At 37.3% G+C, this 21,243-nt stretch overlaps 2 protein-coding genes across 10 annotated transcripts in view; both read right to left on the bottom strand.

Annotated features, from left to right (window-relative positions):
* The window catches only part of zfand4 (zinc finger, AN1-type domain 4), a 19,607-nt gene extending 17,967 nt beyond the window's left edge, over window positions 1–1,640 (bottom strand). For 2 of the 4 annotated variants that reach the window (XM_027142107.2, XM_027142111.2), the window contains exon 1: window positions 1,493–1,640. The gene's annotated coding sequence lies outside the window, so the exon portion shown is untranslated. Of the gene's footprint in view, window positions 1–105; window positions 253–1,457 lie in introns of those variants that run through there. The other 2 variants (XM_027142108.2, XM_027142109.2) reach the window with 2 other exon arrangements.
* A 1,476-nt stretch (window positions 1,641–3,116) lies between these two features.
* On the bottom strand, window positions 3,117–21,238 carry washc2c (WASH complex subunit 2C). Of its 6 annotated transcripts, none has more exons than XM_027142053.2 (32): window positions 21,072–21,238; window positions 18,795–18,946; window positions 18,025–18,189; window positions 17,861–17,929; window positions 17,119–17,292; window positions 15,572–15,665; window positions 15,351–15,415; window positions 15,071–15,124; window positions 14,846–14,929; window positions 14,529–14,613; window positions 14,331–14,396; window positions 13,919–14,034; window positions 13,733–13,784; window positions 13,543–13,593; window positions 13,267–13,452; window positions 13,020–13,156; window positions 12,133–12,243; window positions 11,900–11,995; window positions 11,706–11,807; window positions 11,511–11,612; window positions 11,236–11,399; window positions 9,639–9,750; window positions 8,942–9,151; window positions 8,660–8,857; window positions 7,309–7,437; window positions 7,051–7,152; window positions 6,835–6,915; window positions 5,845–5,901; window positions 5,084–5,299; window positions 4,314–4,889; window positions 3,908–4,082; window positions 3,117–3,810 (listed from the first exon to the last, which is right to left on the bottom strand). In XM_027142053.2, exons 2-32 carry the CDS (start codon window positions 18,927–18,929, stop codon window positions 3,665–3,667), a joined length of 4,110 nt encoding a protein of 1,369 aa, XP_026997854.2. In that variant the 5' UTR covers window positions 18,930–18,946; window positions 21,072–21,238; the 3' UTR covers window positions 3,117–3,664. The 6 variants fall into 6 exon arrangements, with proteins under 6 accessions (XP_026997854.2, XP_047668067.1, XP_047668064.1 ...); XM_047812111.1 differs by having other exon boundaries at window positions 14,846–14,935; window positions 15,074–15,124; XM_047812108.1 differs by having other exon boundaries at window positions 11,511–11,614; window positions 11,705–11,807; window positions 14,846–14,935; window positions 15,074–15,124; window positions 18,795–18,932.
* Window positions 21,239–21,243: the final 5 nt, after the last annotated feature.

The raw sequence follows: 21,243 nt of genomic DNA, 5'->3' as shown, positions 1-21,243 counted from the left end.
TTTCAACAAGAGCTGCAAGCTAGTAGCAACATGAGATGTGGGTGCAGTGACGTTGAGAAAAGCTGAACTTTATGCAAACATGGAGTGACTTGGTGCAGCGATTACCATTAAGAGTGAAGACAGTAGAACGCAAGTTATCCGTGGCACAGAGCATACACCACTTCTTCATGTATGAAGTTATGCATACATACTCTGGTGAATTTTATATACAACTCTATAAAACACTATTACTATGGCAACCTGAAGTAGACCCGCCTATTGGCAACTGTGTCATACTGTAAAGCGACTGGATGACTTCTGTGTATCATAAGTAACCAAAAAAGTGTGGATGACTTCACGAACAAGTGCACTAATTAATCAAACAGAAAAGGCTCAGATGCTCATAAAGAGTCATCAAAAAGTCAGAACAAGGTAGCATCTGGAATTGCTGAGCTATTTAATCTAAAAAATAAAATAAATAAAATGTAAAAAAAAAAAAAAAAAAAAAATCAAGTCCCCTTAATAATGACAACTTCTAATTTAAACCACAGACATGCAAAAAACAGAAATGCATTTACTGACATTTCACCAGAACATTTGAGGGGGGTCTTTTAAACAAGCCCCAAAAAAGGTGTAAGTAAAACCATTTAAACAAGTAAATTAGCACTCCTGTACTAGGGAAATATAATAATAATAATAATAATAATAATAATAATAATAATAGTAACAATAATAAAAAAACAATAATAAACAATATAAACAATAATAAAAATATAAACAATAATAAAAATAATATAAACAATATAAATAATAAACTTTTTATTTTAAAAGAAACAGCCTAAATGAGACAAACTAACTAAAGTTGCTTTATTAAATGAAAAGAATATGTACACCTTATTAACCGTCATATATTTTAAGCAGCTTTTTGAACTAAAGTTTGAAAGACAAAGCAGGAGACTTCATGTTTGTTGCAGGAGACCGTTAATGTTAATCCGACATGGCGGCGAGCTCCAGTCTCTACAACACACAGCGAATGCTCCACATTTACTGAACTGCGGTTATTAAGAGAGAAACAAATCCCACGTTCCCAACAAAAACATCCATCCATGGGATTAAATTAATCGCCATTTATAAAGAATGCGACCTAATAATGTAGCCATCCATCAAAAGGTCACTGCCGTGATAACAACACTTTTTTTTAGCCGTCCCAATAAAACGAATGCAGTGTTCGTGATAGTACTCAAGAACCCGATCAAAGAAAAATAACACCTAATAAATATAAACATAAAAATGTGAACATAAAGAAAACTAGCACGCGCCGCGGTTAGCAACCGAGCTAACTGTCTCTTTAGGCAGCTAGAAGGTTTTGTACACAAAGCTAACAACAGGTATGATGCTAGCGACTCTTGTGCTAATTAGCTAATATTCCAGCCCATTTTCCAAGCTAGTATCGTAAAAAATAAAATAATAATAATGACCAAATTATGATTCCCGTCACAGCGCGTCTCAGTACCATTAATTCCTTAGGACATCATCACCATTTCTCGGTCTGTCCCAGTGAACATGGTGGGAGTCGTCGATTGTTGCACTTTGTGATTGACATAAGAGAAGCCGTATGGCAACAACCGTAATTTGGATTTAATAATGTATTGTCCAATGAAAACACAGAGGGGGCGGGATTACAGCCAGTTCGGTTGCAGGTGAGCGATAATCCTCGACGTCACCCGGATGTGAACACACTGGTTTCTAAGTAACACAAATACACATATGTGAGGCTACGACTGTGCTACCTTACTACACTCACCTGACACTTTATCAACAACACATGCACATTCATACAATTGTCTAATCATATTCTGGACCTGTTTATACCAATCAATCGTCGCTTTTTGCCACTGAATATATGAGTGTTGTTGCTACATGACCACCTCCTGAATAATAATAATAATAATCCATTGTCATAAATTAAAAGCCATTTTAAACTGTTTAAACTCCAGTAGAAGACCTTATGAATGTTGTAGAACCTGAAAAATCTGCATGAAATCACGTCAACATGGATCTCGAAGTAACATTTCCACCATCTTGAGAAATCCATACCATGAAGAATTAAAGATATTTTGAGAGCAAACAGAAGCCCTACCCAGTATTAGTATGATCAGTAAGCGTACATAGTACATCGAAATTGGGCCTGTACCACACCATTTAATTGAAATTTAATATACAAAAAGTAAAACCCATCAATTCCCTGAAAATGTTTCACACATTGCACATTTTTCTTCAACATGAAGAAACGAAATCTTTTACATGCTTATTGTTTATGCATTTGTTCTCCAAACACGATATCGTGACACTTCTGTTATATAGAAATATATTGGCGCTCCAAGCACTAAAGGTTTTTGATAGGACTGCTATTTTGTGTTTTTTTTCTGTCCTAAAACACATCATCCAAAACCAAAACCTAAAGCTGTTGCATGTATGGAGAAAGCTGAATTACACAAGTCAAATCTTTCAGTAGAAAGTAAAGAATCATCTTGTTAGTAAAGATTTTAGCATATACGCAGATATGAGATATGTTACCTGTTTATTCATTATGAAAAATGCACATGCCATTTAGCAAAAAAAATAATAATAATAATCTTGATATTTTATTGTAGCCACATTCACTAGGTCATTTATCTTATTTATTTCAGATTTTAAAATAAAATTTCAAATCTTTTTTTAAAATGTCATCATGTTGATCCAGTTGATACGTGGGTCTTCTTCCCCATCATAGAAAGAATTGGCCTATTTATATCATTTTAAAGAGCAAGCATGAATGAACGTGTGCAACTCCACCCAAAGAATACTAAACTAAGGCAGGCTATGAAATTAATCTTTTTTTTGTTGGTAAAATGGCAGATGTTACAGAGCAAAAAATCTAAATATGGGAAATAGTGAACTGACATTGCTTTACTTGGTTAGAGGGAGTCAACGGCACGTGTCACAGAACACATTATCCGAGATCTGCTAGATTTTAACCCACACGACTTTCTTTTGTTCCAGTTTTGCTTTAAAAATTAATATACATTATCTTTAGAATCCAGTGAAGTGAAAGTTAACATGTAAGAGGGTATGGAAAGAAAAACAAGCACTCTTCATAAAATATATTTTCTTTAGTTTACAAAAAAAAAAATCATTTTACATGCAACACAAAAATTTATAAAAACAGCATCAAAGACAATGAGCACTAAGGTTGAAAAATAATCCCGACAGTCAAATGCAAAAGTGATGCAAAAGAACTCAAAATAAACCGTGTTTACCATGTCAGAGGAATGGATCCATTCACAATCAAATCAATTTGATTTTATATGATGACAATTTTAAAGTGCTTCACCATAATAAACACAAAGAAATAAAACAATCCGTTAATAATCTAAATAACACTTCATGGCAGTGGCTTTACCCGACTGCTAAGAGAAAAGCAGATGCCATTAGAAGTTACTAAAGATTTCTTTTCATCTCTTTATGATGATGTTTGCTATTGATCAAACATGAGTTTTTATATAACGTTAAAAGTTAGTTTTTTTTTATTATCTGTTTGTCATAAGGCTGTTTTATTCTAGATTTTATAAATTATCCATCAATAGTATTACTTCAAAATGTTCCAGTCTATCAGTCCAACAATCTCTACACAAATTTTAGAGCTTTAGTTTCCACCAAGCACATTAAGAGGATCATCAAAAATACTATGGCCTGATTCCTCTGCCGAGTTGTTTTCCTGCACAGGCTTCTTCGACTTCTTAGCAGTTGAGGCCCCTACTGGTTTTGTTATTCCAGATGAGAAAATATCATCTGTAAAACAGCAGAAATGTGATGTAGTGAACATCTATCTGATAATGCACGTGTCTATTTTTACTGGTCTTATTATCCTCTAGCAGCAGAAACTTACCCATGTCATCATCAAATATTGATTTAGCTTCAACTTTCTTCTTCGCCTTTTTCTCCTTCGGCTTTGTCGGAGGAGTCAAATCAGCAAAAATGTCGACATCGTCGTCAAACAGGCTTGCCTCCAAGCTCTTTTCTTTAGGTTTCTTATGTACCTTGGAGGGTGTTTTATTATCATCCTGCAGAGACATTTTAGAACATTGGTTCTCAAAGCCACATTATCGTCCAGATCGTCGTTCTATGGCAACTCACACAACACAGAGATTTAGCAGAAATGACTGTCAGGGAACAGCTGCTTGATGATCATCAATGAAGTCACACACTGCATTTCTCAACCTCAGTTCTGACTATAAAAGAAACATCTGAGTTTTATCTGTTATAAACCTTTATAAGATTTAAATATACTTCACCTGGAAAATGTCTGGTTTGTTTGAGCTGGGAATTGTCTTAGGGTCCTTCTTCTTCTCTGTTCCAAAAATGTCATCATCATCATCATCATCAAGGAACGGCATAGCCTTGGATTTCTTCACCGGCTTTGGCTTGACTTTGGCAAAGAGATCCTCACTATGGTCGTTATAGTTAGGCAGAGCTGGCTCTTTTTTTTTGGCAGCACCATGGGGCATTGTTTCAAGAGCCTTTGTTTTGGTTTGGGGTGGAGGAGCCTGCTTAGGGACTGTGGCAGAAACAAAAAGGTCCTCTGAGGAAAACAAGTCTTCTTCAGCAGGAGGGAGAATCTTGGGCCGCACTGCTCCATCAGAGAGTGTTTGTGCAGGCACCGTAGTGGTGCTAGTGGTTATCGGTAGTGTGAGAGCTGTGGGTCTGGCTGGTACAGGATTAAAGGCAGACGGTGCTGAAGTCGTTCCAGGTGCAGAACCGGCCTGAAGTGCAGACTTTTCTTCCAGATGGGCTTCTTCAGAGTGCTGAGCAGCCAAGTGTCTCGCTGCACGTGTTTGAGGACGCCGTTGCGTTGCACCTTTAATGCGGTCCTGTACAGACAGGTGTGAGATCTTACATTTACAAAAGTAAATCCATGCAAAGGGAGATGGAAAATGTGGACTATCTTGGAAAGACTGTCTGCTTTACACTCATCAGTGAAGTCACAAATTGCATCCCTTAACACCAGTGGAAAACAGAGTAATTCTAAGGCAAGTACAGATTAAATAGCTGCAGTCTGACCCACCTTATTGGCATTCTGTAGTGTGGTGACCTGAGCTGGCTGATCAAAGCTACTCCCTCCCTCAGCAGCAGCCTGGAGTCCCGCAGTGGCAGAAGAGACCGGCAGCCCTGCAGGTCTGGGTGAGGAGGACTGAGCCAAATTGGGGGTTTTGCTGACTGCACCTGGAAGCCGTGGACCAGCTCCTGGTACAAGGCTGGCAGGGTTGATGGCCAAATTAGCCTGAGAGAACAGAAAACATGAAAAAAAAATATATATATATATATATATATATAGGTCAGAAATGGTATTAGGAAAACTAGAACTTTTCTGGATTAGTCCAAAGACCCGAAAGAAAAATGTAACCTTGTTAAGAGAGGGCTACATGGCAAAACAAAGATCATCTCATTTCTCAAGTACTTTTTTGCCATAATATCCATACTTGATCGTGTTCCATAATCAAGAAAAAAAGGCGTTTAATTTAATACAAGTAATTCACTTAAGGAATTATTTTAGAAACATGCAGTATATATGAAAACGCTAAAATGAAGAGGATTAAACACAATACAACAGAGGCAACTGAAGCAAAGAGACATGCAGACATCGGTCCTTATAGCGTGATCCTCAAAATGTAAGATAAAGCTTTATGTTGTAGAAAGGGAGTGGTGTTAGCTAGAGGCCCAAGCTGTGTGCTTATTTTTTGAAGAATGAAGTTCATTGTGAGTGAAGCCAGTTCTTAGAGTGTAACAGAAAGAAACAGGAGGAGAGAATCATTAATTAAACATTACTTGAAGTTTTCCAATCTTCGATGAAGTTTCTTTGGCTTTTACAGGACTTGTAGGCTTCTGTGCAATCAATAACAATTATTACATTTTGTAACCATTTGTAATGCTAATGCATGATTCTATTGACTAAAATAACAAGTATATATAATAAGTTATACTGATACAGTGATCCCTCGTTTATCGCGGTAGGTGAAAATCCGCGAAGTAGGATTGGCCCTAAGTTTGACCTTGTCATTGATGGTCATCATCTTCCTCTTGGGCTCACTAGAGGAATCTTTCGCAGGGGCACGGCACTTAGGAGGCATTGTAAGGGCTTAACGAGAAGTTCATTTCGAACACAATACGCGAGACACAGTTGACAGCGTGAACGAGAGTGGCGAGATACAACAAGGGAAGAAGCTGGGAGAGGATGCGATGATGCGCAGCCAATCAGCTCAGATCTCGCGCCAGGAACCAATCATGTGCCTTGTCCGAGTGCCCTTGGGTATGTACAACGCCTCAGAGAGTTTCTCTCTTTGTCTGGCATCCTGGGAAACTGTTTTTATTTTTCTATGAATATTTTTGAAAAATCAGCGATGCACCAAGGCCGCGAAACTTGAACCGCGAAGTGGCAAGGGATTACTGTATAAATACACACACATATACGATTTATATTATGCCAGAAGCTAATAGAGTAAGAAAAATTGCTAATCATATTTTAATCCATCATGTAAATTATATTATGGGTTTTATATATTTACAATTATATTTTATCTTTTTAAGAATTTCTACATTTAATTAGTTTCAATACGGTAAACCTATAGAACACTTTACACCATTAGTTTTTATTAGTTAGTTCTATACATACAGTGTTTTCAGTCCAAATTCAAATTTGAACTAAATTAGATCGAATTATGAGAGGAATGTATCATCACACCCCTAGATGCATTTTATTCTGGAATGGGAATGTAATTAGAAACCATAATGTGCAAAGATAATGTTATAATCACATACCTCACTCTTAGCTGACTGTACTGTACTTGCATCCGTCTCGGTTTCATCATGTTTAGCTTTACTCGGCTTACTGGGAACTTTCTATATGCGGAAAATGTTGAATAAGAATTAATACAAGCTCATAACTCCTCCCCTAGTGTCAGTGTTGTCACATATAGGTAAAATAACTCCACATTAGACTCTATTACTTAATAAAACTTTTTTTTCCTGTGTTACCGGAGGAACTTTTGGCTTCGCAGAGCCGAACAGGTCATCATCATCCTCTTCCTCGCCAAACAATGTGGACAAAGCAGGCTTCGCTGAGCTCGGTACAGTTCTCTGGAACCACAAAACACCACAATGCTTCATAGACCAGTTTTTCCTTCTCAAACATAAAAGTTGACAAAAGCTGACACTCTTAATCAATTTTATGGTCCGCTATAAAAAGAATTATCTTTCCGTAAATCCGAGAAATATTAACTAGTTTCAACTTACTGAGGGTTTAGCAGTGGTAGCAAAGAGGTCCACCTCTGGGTCATTGTCTCTTTGTTGTGTCTGGCTGAACAGAAGCTCCTCATCCTGAAACACTCCTGTGCTCTTCACAAAAGCTTGCGCCTCCTCAGGCTGAAACACGACCGACATCATCTCTTTATTAACTCGTAGACACATACACAGTAATGTGCACTAGATGTATTTGCCATGTCTTCTTAAGCAAAGCCACATCTTGCAGAATTTTGTTTCAGAGAGTGACACTATCAAGGGGTAAAAGATAAATGTGTGCATCGGGCCTTTTTACACTAATGTACAAAGACGGAGATTGCAGTACGACTCAAGGTCTTCAAATAAAACGGAGACTAATTGAGTTCCTCAGGTTTACAGTTTCAACCCAGTGTAGAGGCAGTGCATGCGGAACATCCCATTCACAACACATTTCCTTCTTTTCACAGTTCTAAAGTGGAGCATTCATGTATGTTTCATTTACTGCTAAATACTAAACAGCAAATACCTGTACCTACACGTGAGCACATCTTTTTTTAATTATCCGATGAGAATTGTATCCCTAAACTCCGTTCAATGTTCCATAAGTTGGGTTCTAAATTTTTTGCTGTAGTTTGAAGTTTTATGATGTTTTGAATCATTGCTGCTACAGAAAGAGCTACTGCTACTCTCAGAAATTCTGCAGCGATATTCAGTAAAGTCTTTGTTGCATCGATTAAACAATGATACCTTAATTAACTGTAACAGATACACTTTTTATATGGTCAAAAGTATTGGGATATCTGAATATCACACCCATATTTTGGCCCTTATCAAACTGTTTGAACATAGTTGTCCTTGTATATTGTGGCTAAGATGAATTACAGTAAGATGGCAAGGTCTCTGTGCACAAAGCACAAACCATGAAAAATGAAACCATTTGTAACGATTGGCTGAAGAGTGGAGGTAATTATTACAGAAATCCTACGAAACCATACCATTATTATATTTTTTCTCTTGTTTTCCTCGTTATCAAGCTTTCATTTTCCCATGATTACGATTTTATTTTCTATAACAGAAGTTTTCTCATGACAATTGCATTGTGAGAATAATCCCATGCCTTCCAAGTGTTTCTGGTGTGAGTTCCCGATCAAAGTAAAAGCTAATATGATCCATTATGCTGCGTTACTGCACTTTTGCTGCCTCTAAAACGTGTTCTTATGCGGAGATTACGAAAAAAAAAATCGTGATCACAAGAAGAAAAAAAAAATGCAATAATGCGTGGCTTCTCAGGATGTCCGTATATTATAGCAGAAAAGGGGGAGCAAAATCTAAGTGCGACTGAACCTGTGGGTGTCAAAAAGCTAACCTTTAATATACTTTTGTCCATCTGCTTGGTTGATGTGGAAAGAGGAGGTATTTCTTCGGGTTCTTCTTCGTCGTCGTCGTCATCAAACAGACTATATGTGCTTTTCTTGGCCTTTTTCTCCTTGGTCTCCATGGGTGGTGGAGCTTCCTTATGCCAGTCAAGATCATCAAAATCCTCCAGTGCATTCTTATCCGGTTTCTAAAGCACATACACAAATTGGGTTTGGTTTTCTGAAAAGAAAAACATCAATCTCAAATTGATTGGCATAGATTTCATCCTCACTGTGCTGATTTTGGCTTCATCTCCTAGCACATTAATTCCTCCGAACAAGCTAACAGCTCCAGCAGGCTTTTTACTCTTGTTAGCCTCCTCAGGGGAAGATGCTGCCTGTTCTGCCTTCTTGTCTAAAGGCTTCACTTCAGCTGCATTTGCCACTTCCTGCGTGTCCTCTGGACCAAACAGAGAGGAAGACTGAGATGCAGCAGGCGGCACCTGAAACACACACAGGCTCGTTTTCAGTTCCTCTCTCTGAGAACCAGCATGCTCTTATGTCCACTGTTCTAACACAGACAGCTTCTAGAGAGGCATTTCACACTGGCTAGTCTGTCTGAAACTAAATTAATTATAAATCATCTGACCTGTTGGAATTGAATTAGATTCCACAAGCAAGCCAGCTATTTAGTACTTATACAATTTTGGCTTCTTACACAAGACAAAAGTGCATTGATAGATTTCATGAACAGCACAATTAATGATGAATAAGAGTTCTACATGAATAATTTCTGAATGCAAATAAAGTCAACAGTGCAGTGCAGTAAACAGAAACATTACTAGCTTGTACATGTGTTTAACATTAATCTTGGTATTATTATTATTATTTTTTTTAATCATCATTATCATTTATCATCATTATTATTATTATTATTATTATTATTATTATTATTATTATTATTATTATTATTATTATTACAAAGCTTACCTTGACTTCCGGAGTTCCTATGTTTGCAGATGGTTTGAAACCAAATAGTGACCCTTTGTCTTCGTCGTCTTCGTCCTCAAAGAGTAGGGAGACTCTCTGAGGTTTCTTTTGACTAAAAAGAAAAATATCAGTCTCCTGTATTAGTTGGTACAGGAACTTTCCAACAGTTTGCATTTGTATCCAGATGCTATGTTTCTGTATACTGGGGTTAAAGCCACAATCAGTACTATTTGTATTCCTAGTAAATTGGGTTATACTAAACTGCACGGTGGAAAGATGTACGGCGGTGCAATTAATAACAATCGCAAAAAAAAACGCGATTTAAGCACATGCAATTTCTAAACTGCATAAGGCTGCGATTTTATCTATTAAGATGTTAACCAATCAGAGCTCACACAGCGCACCATGCAAATTACAGCTAAGCTGAGCGGGAGAAATATGTTAACCAATCAGAGCTCACGCAGCGCACGACGAAGCTGAGCGGAAGAACCGAATAGGCGAGCGGGAGGAAAGAACATAAAATATGGATGTAGGTCCAAAAAAAAAAAAAAAAATTATTTGGTGCCAAAGAGAAATTCAATGTCAGTCGTTTGGGAGTATTTTGGATTCAGGAGAGAGGATGTGTCACAGAGAAAGGTAATTTGCAAAACTTGTGAAATGATTAATCCAACGAAACGGAGCAATACTACAAATCTGTTCCAACACTTAAAACAGTGCCATAAAAAACTGCATGATCGATGCATGTCGACAAAGTCCATCAAAACAAACAAAAGCACACATCAAAGCCAGCCCAAACAGATTGAACAAGTATCCATTGTTCAAGCATTTGCAAGTGCCATGCCTTATGAGATAGGATCAAAACGGCACAAAGAAATTACCGACGCGGTCACCTATCACATATGCAAAGATATGATGCCTGCGCACATCGTTAGTAAAGACGGCTTCCGAAGACACTCGACAAAAGATACCAGCTGCAATCTCGCACTCATTTCACACGATTTGCTACCGTATTCCCGAAATGTATGAGAAATGTAAGGCAGGCGTTGAATACGAGCTCAAGCAGGTGAAATACTACGCCACGACCACGGACATGTGGTCCAGCAGAACGATGGAGCCGTACATGTTTAACGGTCCACTATATTAAGGTTATATGAGGTTAATCAATCTTAATTTATTTCATGTCTGTTTTTAAGACAGTTTATTACACTTTTGTTTATCAAGCAGTTAGTACTACTGTATAGTATGTTATTTCATTGTGAAATATGTGCACTGAAAAACAGTTTTGAAGTTTATTTATTATGACTGGAATTTAGTTTAGTTAATCTTAATTTACTTTATGTTGTCTGTTTTAAAGACAATTTTACTACAGTTTTGTTTATTAAACTATTAATACTATGTTATTTCATTGTGAAATGTTTTGTTATGCACTTCTTGTGCACTGAATACATTTAGAAAAAGCATGTTTGAAAAATCGCAGTATTCATTCAGAAAATCGCAATATGATTATTTTGTCCATATTGCACAACCCTAGAAAGATGGCATGAAAATTGATGGAATTTGAGTTTCCGTGTTGAAATAATGTTGATTTAAAGGACACCTCGTCTCTTTGGTGGCAGCAAACAGATCATCATCGTCAAACAAGCTGTCTTTCTCTGGGGCTTTAGCACTGGGGAGCCTGGAGGGGGCACTGGTGCTAGACTTCATCCCACTACCCTTTACATCAGGCTTGGCTGGACTTTGCTGGGCACTCATCCACTGGTCCTGGGAAACACAGACTAGCTACATTAACCAAAGACAACAATTTCATTCATGATATTCTGTACATAATGAATTCCATTCCAGTTTTATGGGAAGCTTTGATTTTCTACATACCTCATCATCACTAAAAAGTGAACTTGATAAAGTTTTTTTGGGTGGAGGAGCTGTTGTTTTGACCTGAACTGATTGAGATTTTGGCACAGAGGAAAACAGATCCTGAAAATGAAGACAACTGATCATTAAAAAGAGCAAAATCCTTGATTTCCTGATCTCCTGAGAGTTCTTTGAGCTAGATCTGCCTGCACTCACCTCCTCCTCCTCGTCATCAAATATAGAGATGGTAGCCTTGCTCGGTCTTTTCGGTGCTGGACCTTCTGGTTTGGACTGACTTTTTGGCAGAGTAGGAAATATCTTTGGCCAAGGATGAAATGCAAATGAAATACATTGGTTATAAAATTTTCACTTTTGGAATTCACAAAAAACAATTTGCATTCAAAGCATACCTGTGAGTCCTCATCATCAGAGAAAAGACTCTTGCTCTGTGCTTTCTCTGTTGTTTTAGGTGCAACTGATGGTTTGACCAAAGGAGGTGGAATACACTAAAAAAAATTATTAATTGATTGATTGATTAATTAATTAAAAAATTAGAAGAAAAAACACTGCTAGGGAAAATAAGAGAAATGAAAGAGAATGAGATGGATGTAGAGAGTAAATAAGGAATAAGTTAGATGGATACCTCCTCAGATTTCACAGAATCCTCACTTGTTGAAGGATGACGTTTCTTCAGGCTTTCTGCGAGGAGACTATTAGTTCCGGGCCCAAACATGGAGATGGCACCAGCAGGTAACTGCATTCAAACATATCATACTTTTGATTTACTGACTGTCAAACTTGCTTGCAATGTTTATACACACACTGAGAATCCTACAACCAGGAAGTGAAATATTGCTTTTCTTGGAGAAAGGGGAAAGAAAATACTGTTGTTACTGTTATGATTATATTTGTATATTACTTTGTTTAATCTCAGAGTGGTTTACAACAAAGAGAAACACATTATTACGACTATAAAGCTTCAAATGAAATGATACGATTGTAAATCTATACACATTGCTAAAAAAAAAACAAAAAAACAGCATGTATAACATGTTTGATCTAGATACAAAAAACAAAACGAGCAAAAATGTCCCTAAGGTATTAAATATTCTGTGAAGCGCTGTCTGAGCTGTATGTGGCGGTGAGTTAGAAGAGATGTGTGCTCATGTCGGGTTTTGAGTTCTTGTTAGCCAACAAGAAACATAAGAGATGTGCCAGCCATAGCTCTTACAATTCAATTCAATTCAATTCATTTGTATAGCGCTTTTTACAATTGACATTGTCTCAAAGCAGCTTTACAGAATATAAACATAGAGCAGAAGGTAAACATAATGATAAAGGAAATAACGAATAATAAAAGAAATAAGAATTAACAGAATAAAAAATCTAGATTATTATTAGATATATATAGTTCACAATGTGTATGTATTTATTCCCCTAGGAGCAAGTCTGAGGTGACATGAAGAGGACAATCAGCAACACAATGCAATAGCTTCATCTAGTGATTTGTTTTGCAACATCCTTTACTACCTTTTTCTCAGGAGGTTGAACCACCTCTGCTTCTTCCGCAACTTTCTTGCGCACGCTAAAAATGTCACTCTCCTCATCATCTTCGTCACTGCCAAACAGGTCTGCTGTCGTCTTTGGCCTGACTTTCTCCTGTGCAGCTAAACACAAGAGATGATTTTTCACTTCAGCAGCTACTGTATTTGACAAGTGACAGTCCTACAGTGACAGGGCTTCAGTGGCTCAGGCCTACAGACTTAGACTAACTCACCAGACGTAGTTTTTTTGTGTGTCTTGCCACTGAAAAAGTCGTCGTCGTCCTCCTCATTGTCACCAAAAAGTCTACTTCCTATTGAGGTCTGCTCTCGAGCTGCCTGCACTGTGGATTTGGTTAGACTGTCGTTCTCTTTGCTCTCTAATGAGTCTGAACCATTTGGAGAGCCAAAGAGACTGTTTCCTGAGAGACAAACAAATGTTGCTCAATTATAAACTAAAAATCTTGAGTTTAGACCTCGGGTTTTCGTGTTTTATTAAGAAAGTAATTTACCTGGAAAAATGGAAACTGCACCCGTGGGAATTTTCTTAGTGTTGACGATTTCTACCACAAAAAGGTAAATAAATAGATAATTAAAAAGATAATTTAGGGATTTATAAACACACACAGTTGCAACATATTTGTAAGCTAAATATTTTTTTAACTGTAGGAGAGTTCAGTAATTTCACGTTGCTTGTGGTACCAGTTTTTTGAGATGCTCCTTTCTCCTTGGGTGCCTCTGAAAACAGATCACCCTGTGGAAACATAGAAAAATGTCATCAATTACACAAAATTCTATCAAATGAAATTTTTATTTTGAATCCGTCATTTCCGTGTATTTATGAAATGCCTATTAAACCAGTGTATTGAACAGTGTATGAACACTTACCTCATCATCATCAAACAGTCCTTTACCTCCACTAAAGAGACCCCCCTTTCCTCCAAACGGAGAATATTCATCATCTTCCATTTGTGGAGGCTTGAACATCTCATCATCATCTTCCACTGGAACAAAATGGATGTGAACAAGGCTGGGTTTATCATGTGATCTACTCAAGCTCCAATAAACAATGCAAGTCATTTGGTGTAAATATGACTATTTTTTAAGGAATTTTAAGGGAAATAAAACGACAAAGAAATGAATAAGTTGCGTAATTAAAAAAATAAAGAAAGGTTGGAAACATGAGAAAGACGTTGTCGGTTTATGTGAACATCCTGTTTGAAGTATTGCAAATGTATTAAGCAAACGGTAAAATGTTTTGACGAAACTTCTCCTACAGTGTGAATGAGGTTACATGTACCCTGTGCCTCAGGCTGTTTCTTTCCTCTTTTTTTCCTCTTGGTGATGGATGTGCCTGATGACAATGCTTGAAAAGAATTACAAACATGCAAATGTAAACAAAAAATGAAATAAAAAATGTAAAAATAATAATAATATTAAAAAAATAAAAATAATAATAAAAGTTAAGTATCTGGATGGTAAATAAATGAGAACTTACATGTACGGTCTGCTTCTGGCTTTTTTGTTGCATCTTTAATTCTTGCAGCCAGTTGATCAGCAAAAGACACTGGTCCCGTGTCATCCTGAAACACAAGCAGAGGCAGAAAATCAGCAACACAATTGTAGAGGAAACTATTTCTAAATATGTTTAATGCCAATCCTTGTAAAGCCCATTTCTGACAATGAAAGCCATTCTTTAGAAGCAATACACAAAATACTTTTTCATCAAATACACCCTAAAAGTATTAATCGTCAGATTGCATTTTGAAACTGACAATATACTGACACGTGTATGAACAAATGCACAGTATTCACCCTTCGGGCTTCGTCGTCATCTTTATCAGATTCTCCAAATAAGTCTGAATCTTCATTTTCTTCCTCTTCATCAGAACTGACTGCCTTATATAAAGATCCAAAAAAGAGCTTATACACAGAACATACACGTTACTACAGTACGTTGCCAAGTATAAACGTTATTCCACTTGCATGCCTTTGGACTACAGAGCTGAAAGCAATGAACTGAACACATATAATTCTTACATTCTTTAATCTTCCTTGGATTTCTCCATCTTGGTCAAAGTCCTCGTCTGAGGGCTGTTAGGATTACAGAGCAACTTAAACAGCCAGAATTTTTTTTAACTACAAGGATACGCTACAGTAAGTCTAGTGAAGTTTACAATCAGCTAGAAATTAATAAATGAGGATTAAAGTTACTGTCACCTTTGTCTTGAACGTAAGCAAAGGAAAAGTGATCTCTATTGTTGAAAGCATGATGAGGCAAATCAAATGTAAAGTAGTTAAATTTATGAAATTTGTTTACCTCCTCCTGGTCTCTATCCACTTCACTCTCAACAAAACTCTCCCGATCACTGTCGATGGACATTTCTGAGAGAGAGAGAGAGAGAGAGAGAGAGAGAGAGAGAGAGAGAGAGAGAGAGAGAGAGAGAGAGAGAGAAATGTATGTGGTTAATAATATAAGAGACAGAAGTGTTCATTCAATGCAGGGAATGGAATATAGTAAGGCATGATGAATAACACCACCATCGCTGGAGAGATCTCCCAAGCCAACATCATCTTGTTCCATAAAAGCCTGAGATCCGATCAGGTATGGTAGCGGCCTGTCGACGTATAAATCCTGTTAAAATATTAGAAAATGAAAATGACAATATAGCTCACAAATGCTGTTTAACTTAATCTCATTACACAACAGTGATCCTGCATTAGGGTTGCAACAATTATTAAAGGGTTAACAAAACCGGTTCCATTATTATTCATTTCATTATTAACATGTAAATGTTATGAAGCAAGTATGCTGTGGTGAGCCATGTCACTTCATTTAGACTAAAAGAACACATTGTGCATGTCGCAATAGAAAACGAGAGTGCACTCGTACATTTACGGAACTGGCGAATTACATTTTATACAACTGAGTAGTTGTATAAAATGCAGTAGCAGCCTGGTGACCTCACAACCTTCTAAACCGTAGCTCAACACCTTAACCAGCAGGCTACCACAACCCCTGATACTCCTCATTTCACGCTGTGGTGTTGTGTGCTCTAGTATTATATATGCAAATATTCCTTTGTGAGAAATGGGGAAGTGTGATGGGAAGTGGACATAAAACTCTACACACTCCTGATTAAGCTGCAGGTTTCTCTGGAAATGAAACCAAGATCAATAATATCAGGGTTAGGATTTTTCCACCTTTATTGTGATATATCTACCAACAAAATGAAAACAGGTCGGTCATAATATATCGTTTTTAAGATGCGTGTGTTTACTGTTTATATCCACTGTACATGGCTGAATCATGTTTCATGCCAATACACTACTATGCTTGAGTGTAGCTTATCTTGGATCTTAGATGTCACTCACTTATGAGCATACTGTATATGTTGATCCTTCCTGCTCTGTCAGAAAACATTAACATTACACTATGTTCTGTTAGATCACAACAGATTCAACCAAAAATGAACATAGTCTAAAGAAGAAGAAGAAAGATCTGATGTCATGAAGCATGGGGGCCATGCAGAGTATTTGTTGTGTTTTCTAAGAATACATTTTCTCAGTATACACAATACACAATTGAGTGAGCGTCCTAAAGATGTTGATCCTAAAAAGAGTCGATTCATTGATTCCAGAGATTAAAATGTGTCCTGTTAAACGTAAAGTCAATGCCTCGCTGAAAACGATTTTTGCCTGATGCTCAAACACGGCAAACAAACACAATATTGTGGCTGAGAGCTTCAGTTATCAAGACAGCTGTTCTGTTGAAATGAAATCAGGGCTGCAAAAGGAAAGTGTACAGCATTGTACTTACTAATATGTGAGGGATTATCTGACAAATGTCAGTATTACTGGGCTACCCTAATTGGCCTGTTTTGGTTTTATGCCTAGTTAAGAGTACTGTATTTGCATAACACCTTTAGGTGAAAGAAAGAAAGAAAGAAAGAAAGAAAGAAAGAAAGAAAGAAAGAAAGAAAGAAAGAAAGAAAGAAAGAAAGAAAGAATCGACTGATCAAACTCATCAATCATCAGAATAATGATTAACGACCGCCGTAATCTTCATGGAGTGTGAGAACTCTCACCTTGGGTTCTAGAATGGGATCCACTCGGTCAGCCGCCTCCTCATCCTCAGAGTCAGAGTTCCCTACTTTTACATCCAGCTGCTCAAACGCAGCTTCCAGGACTTTCAGACCATAGTTTACCGCCTCTTGGACTTTAGGTATCAGCTCAGCTTCTTTCTGTTCTCGTGTCTTTTCCTTTTAAAGGGGGCAGCAACAAGGTTAAATCAATGTATCCAAAAGTATCAGATTTTTTTGTAGACATGCAGTTAAATCTCTTGAAACAGCAATATGTAACTTTGGTCTGAACTGGAAATTATTTGTACAGCAATTACATTTATCTAAGACTAAGTCTGCAAAGAACACATTTTTCTGACAAATTATTAAAATTAGAAGTCTTAGTATTTCCCAATACACAATAATGACCCAATTCTAACACAAGGCAAAATTTCGGCAAGATTCTGTTACACAAGTTAGACCTGAAACAATGGTGTGTTGTGACAGATGTGTGTTGCATCAGATAACACTATAACACTAAACACAGCTAACACTAACTGTGTTCACACTACAGCACAGCACACATCAGTGGACAGCCAGATAAAATGTCAAATCTGAATATTGATTGAGAAAAGATTCTTCAATTTACATGCATGTTTACTCTAAAATACTCAAGCACAGACAATAACAACAACCTAATACTCGATGACATCATACACAACATTTCTCACTACCAGGGTTTATTGCAGAAGATTAGAAGTGTCCAAACCTGTTCAGGACGTTTCTCCTGAGTCTCTGTTTTTGGGACAGGCTCCTCCACTTCTTCATCATAAACCCTCTGAGAGATAAAAATAAATAACATTTGATGTTACTGTGTAATACAAAAGATAAATGACTAAGAACTATGATAAAGAAATCATTTCTAAGACGCACGTTTTCTATGAATTGTGTGTTTGAAAGCATAAGAAAGTCATTAAAGACGGTGTGGAGGCAGCTATCAGTTGCTTTGGTGTCCCGAATAAGGCCATCCAGCTGTTTTTCGATCTCATGCGTCTTAGACAGCATCCGCTGAGAGAAGTTTTGCAGGTAATGAAAAAGCTGTCGAGGTAAAACGGCATCAGTAAAAAAAAAATCATACATCAGGCCATCCTTAAAAATATTTTGGTTTGCAGAAACAGTAATAAATAAATAAATAAATAAATAAATAAGCAAATAAATAAATAAATAAATAGATAAATAAATTAATTAATTAAAAAGGGTCGGTAGGTAGGTCTATATTTATTTTTTTCAAGTTTCAATGAAAAAAAAAAAAGTACAATTTTGGTGATGTGCCTTTGGGCACATCATTGCAAACCTTTTTTCGATGCTGGGCACAGTTTTTCCAGAACTCTGTGCAAAGTTAAAGCGGTGTCGAGCTGTTTTAATGAATTTTTTAAATGTATTATGGTGCCCGAACCCGTTAGTATTATTTTATTGCTTTTGTAGTGGTTGTTTGAAGAGTAAAAAAAAAAAAAAAAAGGTCAGTCTTAAAGCAAATTTAAAACCGGCAAGTCGGTCGGACTTAAAGCAAAAAATAAATAAATAAAAAATTGAGTCAGTCCTAAATTGGCAGGGTTGGTCGGGTTACAGCAAACAAAAATATTTTTAAGGCCTCAATACAAGAAACTTTAGACTCCAAACATTTCTCTAAGTAACATAAATACCCCGGAATCTGCAGCTAAAGACCAATTTGCGCTGTTTATCCGCATCTCATCCAAAGTCCAGGGTCTCTCCCAAACCTGCTCGGCCTCGCCGTTGCAATTGCTGGGGCCGTTCTCCATGGGTTCTGCCATAGCCATAACCTGTTACCACAAATCTGATCACATTAGCAGGACACCACGGTTAGTATGAACTGTAAGGACAATACTGATCTCTGCAGATTCATGTTTTAAATTTCCCATATAAAAAATCATCCATAGCAGAAACAGCTTAAAATGCTTTTTGTTGCATCACTTATCCTTGCAACGATGTGATAGATACTTTACAATTGAAGAGATTTCTATAAAAAAAAGTCACTCACATATATCTTTCTAAAGACCTGAGCTGCATTTAAAATACAAGTGATTATTCCTAGAGGACCCGAGCCCATATCCTAACCCTCAACATTCAGATGTTGTTCATCCCCAAACTGTTCCCACAAAGCTGAAAGCACACAGTTCTACATGATGTCTTTAGTATGCTGTAGCTTTACAATTTCCCTTCACCACATTGAAGGGGAACAAAGAACAAAACCAGTTCCAGCATGTCAATGACTGGTGCATTAAGTTTCTAATGGAAGAACTCAAGTGTCTTTCACAAAGCCCTGTCCTTCGCTCTTTTTTGCTTTATGTAACACAATGGTCCTGGAGAAACGTCGTTTCATTTCACCGCGTACTGTGTCAGCTATATATGGCTTATATGGCTAAAATGACAATAAAATCTTATTGACTTGAGTTGACCTCATCCCAGTGATAACACCTGAGGAATGAGGAACTAGAACACTGACTGCACTCCAGGTGTCTTCACTCAACACCAGTGCCTGATCTCACTAATGTACAGAAGGGAGAAAACATCTGTGCAACAAGCACATATGGGTGTGATGGTCAGGAGTCCACAAGCATTTGTCTAGATCCCACAATCCAAACGACATGTTAATAACCCAATTATAAATGATGGCAGAAAAATATACCATTATGTAATAAAGAAAAACTTTGTTGCTAAAAGGCCATGAATTCCTCACACAAACTCTTCACCCTCCTGCCATCTAGAAGAAGATGGGGACTTGGTAGCCTAGTGGTTAAGGACTTGGACAACTGATTGGAAAGTCATGAGTTCGAATCACAGGTCCACCAAGCTGCCACTTCTGAGCCCCTGAGCAAAGCCCTTAACCTTCAATTGCTCAGTTGTAAAAATCGAAAGAAACTGTAAGTCACTCTGGATAAGGGTGTCTGCTAAATACAAGAAATGTAATTGTAAGAAGATACTGAAGCACCTGGGATCCTCACAGTTTCTTCCCCCAAGCCATCAGATTAATCAATTCCCAGATACTAAACTGACTACAATAAAAGCTTATTAAAATGATCAGTTTGTTTTCAAATATCCTTTACGTTGTACACCTGGAGTTTTTCCACCCCTCTGTTTTCATGTTCTTGTGAACATGCTCCCATCGCTCTTAATCGAAATTACTACAAACTTCCTCCAGCAACATTATCGAATTTGATTTACTATACAAAAGAGACTTTTTCCATTTATTTTCACCAGCAGCTTGTGTGAGTGTTTTAAATAGTTGATTAACACCGTGATGTTGTTAGTCTGTTATCACACCATTGAAACACTCCTTCCACAGACTATAATAAATCCTGTTCCCATCTAAACTTTAGATGAGCATGAATACAAACCCAGTATTTACTATGATCAGTGAGCTCCAGTGAAGGTGGACAAGGTCAGAGTGACAGACAGACTCATGCACCTGTGGCGCTCTTATTTACCAACACAGATAGTGTGAGATTATTATTGCAGAATAAAAATATAGACTTAAAATCGTCATTTCTGATATTTAGATCCGGGTTTACGGCGATTCAGACTTGTCGTAGTCACACGTATTGAGCACACAAGTGTAGTCCATCAGTTATGAGTTTGTGCAAACGCACATTAGCAGACTAATGCTAGCACTACTTACCATTAGCTAATCTGTGTAATGTTAGTCATACAGCTATTCAGCTACTGTTTAAAAATATACCGGTTTTTTGTTTTACTTTAAGCTGTGTCACTACAAAGAAATCTTACCTTTTCGACTTTTAACGTTTGATATTCTAGCTATTACCAGCAAGCTCCATCATTTCCCTCAACATCCACTGTTTCTGCAGTGCAATGCTAACATAGCTAACGTAGCTAACATAGTAGCTAATGAACGCACAGGGTCTCATTTATCTCCATAGTAACACAACACGCATGCTCAATACCTTGGAGAAATCTATTTCACCCAGGTCGCGCTTTTCATATAAAGCAAAGACTTAGTTCAGCCTTGGCGAAAAGGTGGATGTTTGTGATCCGCTCCCTCATTAGTATTCCTTCTGCTCGGCCATGTCCTGTCTGCTACAATCAGCTGACTCCATAGTCACCTGACGTTAGAGA

The sequence above is a fragment of the Tachysurus fulvidraco genome, chromosome 4 (genome assembly GCF_022655615.1).
Source record: "Tachysurus fulvidraco isolate hzauxx_2018 chromosome 4, HZAU_PFXX_2.0, whole genome shotgun sequence".
Taxonomy (NCBI): Eukaryota; Metazoa; Chordata; class Actinopteri; order Siluriformes; family Bagridae; genus Tachysurus; species Tachysurus fulvidraco.
Note: the sequence above shows the minus strand (reverse complement) of the source record. Positions and strands in the feature narration are given on the sequence as shown.

Excerpts from the sequence above, each read along its gene's own strand:
- washc2c (XM_047812108.1), bottom strand. The coding sequence starts at position 18,929 with ATGGCTATGGCAGAACCCATGGAGAACGGCCCCAGCAATTGCAACGGC. Across the intron at positions 11,400-11,510 it reads CACTTTTTAGTGATGATGAG|GACCAGTGGATGAGTGCCCA; the intron begins GTATGTAGAAAA and ends TGTGTTTCCCAG. Across the intron at positions 9,152-9,638 it reads TAGGAACTCCGGAAGTCAAG|GTGCCGCCTGCTGCATCTCA; the intron begins GTAAGCTTTGTA and ends TGTGTGTTTCAG.